At 35.8% G+C, this 8,559-nt stretch overlaps 1 protein-coding gene across 9 annotated transcripts in view; it reads left to right on the top strand.

Annotated features, from left to right (window-relative positions):
• The window catches only part of LOC106073755 (glutamine synthetase-like), a 72,629-nt gene that overhangs the window by 28,234 nt on the left and 35,836 nt on the right, over positions 1–8,559 (top strand). The window contains exon 1 of one of the 9 annotated variants that reach the window (XM_056041231.1): positions 755–946. The exons of 7 other annotated variants lie outside the window; for them this stretch is intronic. In XM_056041231.1, the coding sequence (XP_055897206.1) occupies positions 939–946 (8 nt within the window). In that variant the 5' untranslated portion in view covers positions 755–938. Of the gene's footprint in view, positions 1–754; positions 947–8,559 lie in introns of those variants that run through there. One more of the 9 variants, XM_056041230.1, reaches the window with a different exon arrangement.

Here is an 8,559-nt window from a genome sequence, read left to right as displayed (position 1 = left end):
TTGGCTGATTTAGGCAACCCGTTCCAGGCTCTAATGACACCAGGGAAGAAGGAGCACTTATACGAATAAGTCCTATCATACGGAATAAGAAATATGCCATTATGTATGTGTCTTTTATATGTGTGTGTTTTTGTATTTGTAAATTATTCGTTCACGACAATTGGCTCAACAGACAAATGTTTCACCAGACAAATGTCTTACCAGACAAATGTTTCACCTGATAAATAGTTCGCACAAACAACGGTTCACCAAACAAATGATTCACTAGATAAATGTTTCACACGACTTTTTTAAATTGAAAAATAATTTTTTTATTCAAAGATATATGAATATTTAAAAGAAAATCAAGAAAAAGACACACACACATACACTTCAAGGGAACTGAGGTACAAGAGTGACCAGTCGTCCACAATTTGGATCAATATGTGTAGAGTTCTTTTTCCTTTGGCCCTGACACTGATGAGAAAGAATTGATTTCTGCTCAATGCGACGCACTCCAGGCGCTACACACACCAGCAAGGGGCGTGAAGCTACTGTTCTCATTTCTTACAATTTTCTATTTCAGCAGTCTACCATACACCACATGAGCTCTCAAAAGTGAATTCAAAACAAAACAGACACATCTAATGTATTCAAGAGTGATTACATTGAATTTATTTTAAAAAAAAACGTCTAAAAATAAAACAAAACATTTCCAGCGTTTGTCCCATTTCCACTAACGGTTCCATCGCGCCACTTCAAAAAAAAAAAAAAAGTCTAGCCGCTAGAGAATGTGATTTATGCGCATGCGTGCAACCCTACTACTCGAGTCACTCCAGACTATGCTTCGGAATCTAACCTTTATGTTGACAGTTCTTCAGGGGTTCCATAGTTTGATGCGCCCTATAATCAGGTCACCATGGGCTTGACAAAGTGACTGTACAATATATTTCTTATACATGAAAAGGTATGTCATCTATCATGTGCGTGTTGCTGTGTACCATGAGTGAGTGTGGCTGCATACTTAGTGTGTGTGTGTGTGGCTGCATACTATGTGTGAGTGTCGATGCATACTTTATGTAAGGCTCCACACTATGTGTGAGTGTCGATGCATACTTTATGTAAGGCTCCACACTATGTGTGAGTGTCAATGCATACTTTATGTAAGGCCCCACACTATGTGTGAGTGTCAATGCATACTTTATGTAAGGCTCCACACTATGTGTGAGTGACTGCAATGACAATTCAAGCCAACAAAATCCAATATTTATTTAGACTTGAGATTTAAGTCCACAATATAGATCTACATTAATGCTAAGAAACCTCTCCATTTTCTCTCAACATCTAGTGACAGGCTTATATGATGCATTAACACTGAGACCTTCAAACTTATCGATTTTATTGTTATCACTGTAATTGGCGAAAAAAAATATTTTTTTTTAAATCCGAAACTGTTTATCATATAGTTAAAGTTATCATCAATGTTTGTTTAAACCCAGTTGTTTGTTGAAATTGTTCTCAGAATAATTGAATTTATCTTTATAGCTATTGTCTTGAAGGTTGTAAACTTTGTTCAGTGATATTGCATTTAAAACCAATGAACTGATCAGAAATGCACCTTATAGTTGACAATGTATGCTATGCGTTGGGCTGTAGAGTAAACAATCAAAGTTTGCAACAGGTAGGGCACATTACGAGGCACCAGCCAAACTTTGCATGTTTATATCTGCAGCGATGAGAAAGTTGTTAAATATATTAGAATACATTGACAATCGTTTGATATCTGCTGAGGTATTACATTTTAGAAAGAGAAGTACTGCAATTATGATTAATATTATAAGAAAGTATTACAATTAAGAATGATAGAATGAAGCAGGGGCGGACTGACTACATGGGTATTCGGGCAACTGCCCGATGGGCTGGCGACAAAAGGGCTGGTAAGATGTGGTTGAAGGACAGTATTATGACACTAAAGGAAATAACACAAACTTTTTCAAAGCAGACAACTTTAAAAAAAAAAAAAAGAGACAGTAACTTAAGTTGGATACCGGAAAATGTTTATGGAAGTTGTTTTTTTCTTCAAATAATTTTGTTTGAAATTCCATCAAAATTTTATAAGTAGAATGAGTAATGCCACAGGAACTTCTGTCGCAATTTAGTCCAAAAAAAAACACCCCACTGTCAACCATGCCACAGAGATAATTTCAAAAAGGATACGGCTGCTTTGGGCATAGGCAGTAAATGGCGCAGAAATATTTTCACTGCAGAGATACTTGTTCTGTTGTGGTTTTGAATGAAATTGTAACTGAAAGACTTAGCTGTAATTATCAGTCATGTGTCTACTTTTAAAGGATTTCAAGAACTTGATTACAGAAGGAATTATTCGGACACACCCATACACGATTTGTCAACGAGAATTGCGCTGATTAGGGATCTTCATCTCTTATTAGTTCTTTCTTGAATGTAAATAGCACAAATGTGAATCTATACAGAAGCAAGAATTTTACACGTTTTGACATTTGAAACGTTTTCCTTAACACTTTTACTAATGGCAATTAGTTTCTACAACATATATGTTACGTTAGTGATTTTATGGCAACTATTTTAGACTACCCACATGAAGAATTCAATTACTAAATATAAACCCACACATGCGTGTAATCAGTTTTTAATGCTTCATCAAAACCTATATATCTGAGAAGTACCAATGGATGCACATCATATGGGAACGCTATTTGTGCTCTGGGCTATATGTTCCCGATTTGGGCACTCTGTCGGCCCTTGGAAGAAAGTATTCAGGGGCGTAACTAGGGATTTGGGGGCCCGGGGTGATTGACCTCTTTGGGGGCCCCTTGCAATTTGACATTCGACATATGACATGGGATAATGTACGCAAAAATATATAAGCCCCAAATCAAATTGATTCAGTATATCAGTAAACTTAACAAAAAGTAATCAAGACTCTTTTAATGAATAATACCGTTGTTTATTAGTTAAATAATGCACAAGTGACAAATCTCAATTGATATTGCTTCACGTCGTGCATTCTGTGCAGCAAAGACATCTATAGCATCAACTACATCGATACTTTCTAGTATTTGTGACTTCACTGACATTAAAGCCATGATAAGACTTTCTTGTGTCGTTATGCTCCTGAGATAGCTTTTGATGAACTTGAGCTTTGAGAATGATCTCTCACATGACGTAATGGAACTGGCCTGAGTTAGCAATATTCGGAGCACACGTAATTCCCATACGAAGCCTGTTTCCTCAATATGTCTATTTGTGATTGTATTACTGGTTTGTTGATGAAAAGTGCTCGTGCATCAATGACATCATTGAAAAAGTGATTTTCCATTTATTTCATCATACAAACAGGAAAAGTAGCACAGTTTGTCACAAGCGTGTCTTCATCTAACAGGTGTCTTGGTTCAAGAAGAAACCCAAAGGTATCCATTTTCTTTCCAGCCTTTGGAATCTGCCCTTCATCTCCATATGAAATCTGTCCAGCACTTCTGTCGTAACACGTTTGAATTGCAGTTCTATTGACAGTTCTACATTAGAACTCAACTTCCCATTAAGTCTTTTCTTTCTTCTGGTTATTTTGATTACAGGGAATCCATAGTATTCACTACCTTCTTTTGCTTTTTCGATGGATTGGGTTTTTGTCAGTTTCTCATCATTTTGCAGAAAGCATGAAAGGGTACTAATTTCTTTAGCAGCTTCCCGTATATGCAGTCCAGACTTGTGTAGTTTCTTCTGAACTATATTAATTGGGCGCAAGAGCTTTGACCACAATTCAAGATAGGCAAAAAATTCTTAATTTTCCACTGCATTAAGAAGATTCTGTGCTAATATTATATGGTATTACGTCATAAGTCGTCATTGTTGGTTGTTTATGTTTTGTGCGCAAGCAAAAGGATTCAGAGCATACAAAAGTGGGAAAGATCCATATCTCGTTATGCTCGAGTATAGAAATACTCCGATAAGTGGACTGCCGTATTCACCATCACAACTGATGACGAGAAGAAGACTCAGTGAATCATTCCAACTGATCCCAAACTATTGAAACCATCGGTAGCTGAAAATGCAGAGACATTACTCAACGAACGACAGATGAAAAGCAAAGTGAAATACAATGCAAAAGCAAGACTACCTAAAGATTATTCTGTCGGAGAGTTCGTCTAGGTCAAACATGGCAGAAAGCAGTTGTCATAAAAAAAAACATTCAGCACCCAGATCTTACATCATAAAGACAAACGGAAAAACATACAGAAGAAATCTACGCTTTTTGAATAAGAGTTTCGATGAAGACATCTCTGGGTACTATGATACCAATGGAGACAATGAACTGCAAACTGTTGGAACAAACGAAAGAGACAGTCATAGACCAACGTCTAGAGAACTTGTGCCAGTCAAGACAACCAGAAGTGGACGAATTCTTAAAGTTCCTAGTAGACAGGGCCGGCCTTAGGCCACTGCAGCCTATGCGGTCACAGTGGGCCCCGCGCTTTCATAGGACCCGCGCTAATTCTAAGTGTACATTATTAAATTAAACCATTATAACGTATATAAAATAACAGGGTTTTCGCGACCTCCTGATTTTCCAGGGCCTCCAGGAAATCCCATGAAAAGGCAAAATATACGATAAAGTCCTGATTTTTTTTAAATTTATTCAATTCTCCTGAAGAATAGACGAAATTGACATTTTGGGGTGCCTATAAATAAAAAGTGGCATTGCGAGCTTTCATTTGATAAAAATTTATTGCAAAGACGAAAGTAGGCCTATTTTCTAATTCAAAAAAAAAAAAATAATTTTGACATTATGCTCATCCCTACTCAGACTAGGCCCCACGCGATCCGTTTCGCATAGGGCCCCGCAAATGCTAGGGCCGGCCCTGCTAGTAGATATCACTAACTTTAAAAGGAAGGGTGTGATAATAACTTCAAAAGGAAGGATGTGCTAATATTATATGATATTACGTCATTGTTTGTTGTTTATGTTTTGTGCGAAAGCAAAAGGATTAGATGGAAATAAAATTTCCATTAAATTGAGGAAAGATGAATAGAGGGGTAATAACTCGAGTGTGAAGTTTAATTCTGAAATTATAGACGGCAAACCCGAATAATGGACTATTTTAGCTTTATTAAGAATAACTTTTGAATCTGTTATACTTGGTTCTGTAAATTTTGATTCAAGGTTAATTAGTGTAGCCATAAAATACTCGCCATTTAGATCTATTATTAGTAAAGGTAACAAGATACCTGGAATTCGCTGTATATCATGCAGTTTTATTCGTGGCAACAAAGTTTAAAATGTAAGACTGACTTTAAAAAAACTTTAAAAAAACTTTGATCTCTGTGGGAAAAAATATTTTTAAAATGTCAACAGTCAACGTACTGATAGACATAGATTTAGTCTTTGTGATAAATTTAATCCATAAATGTTGAAAAAAAAAGACACCCGTTGACACTATATGTCAATCAAATATATTAATTTATGTATTTACAAATAAATTTCGGACACCCATTTTGGGGCCCCCCCTAGGTGGGGGCCCGGGGGGATTTCAAAATTCTCCCCCCCCCCTCCCCCCCCCCTTAGTTACGCCACTGAAAGTATTACATGAAACAAAGGTCAGAATGAAACTGTGAAGTGAAGTTTAGAAGGCTATATAATATAGCGCTAAATTCGATAAAGACCACATATAATTGTTCTGGTGAAATTGTTTAAAAGCTGTAAATGAATTTTATGTGAATCTTTCTACTGGATTTTACCTGGAAACTATAAATGTGTTTCAGTTTTTACGTTTATACCAATGACCTAACTGGACCGGTGTTACGGAAACTAACTCATATGAATAGTAATGTACTCTTCAAAGTGCCTGGACTATGCTGTCTAGTGTGTGACCATTCAAAACGTTTATCTAGTACAGGACGGACATAGCACTTCTAGGGCACCTCAAGGTTATGAACCATTCCGTTAATGGAAATAACTTGTATTATGAAAGACAAAATAATATTCTGTCGTGACAGGTTTGTTTGTTTCAATGGCAGAGGTGGATACTTGTATTCAGATTGAGATGAATGGGACATTGAGAGGACTTCTTTCAGAATGCACTAAATCAATACGTTAGTGAAATCGCCGATAATCAAAGAAAATATTCTGGAATATATTTTTTAAAAATCTACGCTTTTGTGATATATTGACTTTTAATTAACAAATTAATATGAATAATTAGGTCACAAATACTTAGAATATATTGACTTTATTGAACGTTCCAGTATTTTGATATCAAGAACTAGTGGATCAAAAGTCTTTATTTAAAACGGTTCATTATGGTAAAAACAGTTTTTGAACAAACAATGATTCAGTTATTTTTCTTTGTCATCGTTGTTATTATTAAAATATTGAAAGAAGGATTGCAGTTCATCTGTCCGAATCTTAGAGTAACCGCTCAGCGATTTCCAAATAATACTTTCCACACAGTTGGTCATGTTAATGGGACCCTTGGGACAAAGTCCTCATACTTGTAAAGCATCTCATTTTTTTTTTAATCACCAGGAATCGATCAAAAATATTTTGTTCCACGTCAAAGCGCAGTAATGGTGAGTTCACGCAGAGTTCCCTTAATCTAGGGGTTCTCATCCTGTGGGTCGCGACCCCCTTGAGGGTCGAATGACAATTTGCTGGGGGTCGCCTACGACCATAAAAATATGGACTTTTTGTCTATTCCACTGGAAACTAATTTTGTCTTTAGTTATTCATGCTAGACAACAGAATGATTATTGTTGCAGTAGAAATATTTTTAACAGTTAAAATTAATGAAAATTAGGGAATAATACTACAATACGCCGTGTGAAATCATTAATATTTTTCTCGTCATAACTGACTCGTGACGTTATTGACGCCATCATTTTATATATTTTCGTTATTAAACAACCCATGAAAATGTATCTCAACAATCAATAATGTTCAGAAAAGAGAATAGAATGTCGATTTCTACGGTATAAGTTTACTTAAAGCAGCAATAGCAAAACATCAGTGCGTCATTTGTAACGAATCTATGAAGCCCAAATAAATGGAACATCATTTTGATAACAAACATCCGATGTTTGCTGAGAAGCATACCAAATATTTTAGAGGTAAGTTTTCTCTTTTGCAAATTTCTTGAGACGACTTCAACAAGATGTTGGTTCAATTTTGGAAAAATATAAGATTTCTTTAAAAGATATTAATTTTGTCTTCCCAGATTTTGCTCCAAGTTTGCTATTAGGTTGAAGTTTTGTACTTAATAAGTCACCAGAAGTCATTGTAACTCACTGTTCGATTCATCCACAAATTTAAAAACAAAGACACAACTACAGGAATTTTTGGAGCAATAAAAACGTCACTGCAAGGATCAAACGCAACATGCCTCGATTTGAGTGACAAAATCCAACCCTGGTAAATGAAATTGAAGATTGGAAACAAAGTTGGACGAATTTATACATCTTGCCAACCTTATCTAGTTTATATGAGCAAAATGACACTGAACATGACAAACGAATAAAGTGATAAATTCTGTGAAAAAAACATTTGCGCATACTTGCGGACACAATTTCATCCTACTTTCTACATTGCCAGAACTCCATTCACATTCAAAGTTGAAGATGTTACGGAGACATCACAGAAAGAGTTTATTGAACCCATTCATAGCGAGACATTGATACATGATTGTTTTCAAGGTCAGTTACACCATTCTGGTTATACATATCCTGCTACCTCTGTGTTGTGCCTTTTTCTTCCATTTCAAATAATATATTTTTTCGAAACAGTGTTTTCCAGCTGTCAAGTCTAAATACAGAAGTAATGATTCCAAAGTATTACTCTTGCAAAGACAGTTCAGAGAATTCCTAATCTTGTGTAACAGTAACAAGCATAACCTTTGCATTGACGAAATATATAAGACAAAATATTATATTATACATACTGTTTCGTGATTAAACATAAAGCTCTTACAATAAATACCAAATAATTTCATTAGCACTATAATTTTATAACATTTGCAAAAGCAGAGTTATTCATGCTTATGAACGAAAATAATTTTACTGTTGGGGGTCCCCGCCTAGTGGGGAATTGTAAAAAGGGCTCGCCGAGCTAAAAAGGTTGAGAATCGCTGCCTTAATCCAAAGCGATGTAGGCTATCAGCGTGTACACTCTTTTCAATTGTCCACCTGCTGACCATATTACTGAATAAGTCATTTGATTATTTTAGTTAGAGGACTTGCAATGTGGTTAGGTCAGTACGTATTTCTTTGATTCGCTTGACTGACAAGTTTAGTTCTACAGTGGCATGATTGTGTTAGCCATTGACCCAACCGAGTTCAACTCAAATTGTCTCCCTAAATCACATGTAACGAACTCGTGGTTCGTGGTTTAAAACCCGGTCTATAAACCATTAAGCCGTCTTATCTGGGAGTGAAGGAATGAAAGTGTGCTAGCAATGTTTTCATTTCATTTTCAACTTTAATGTTTCAGTTTTTTGTTTTGGTATGTTAGTATTCTGGTTAGATAAATAGTAGATATATAGCGAGAGAGAG

Source organism: Biomphalaria glabrata, chromosome 9 (assembly GCF_947242115.1).
Source record: "Biomphalaria glabrata chromosome 9, xgBioGlab47.1, whole genome shotgun sequence".
Classification (NCBI taxonomy): Eukaryota; Metazoa; Mollusca; class Gastropoda; family Planorbidae; genus Biomphalaria; species Biomphalaria glabrata.
This window is presented reverse-complemented; position numbering and strand designations above follow the sequence as displayed.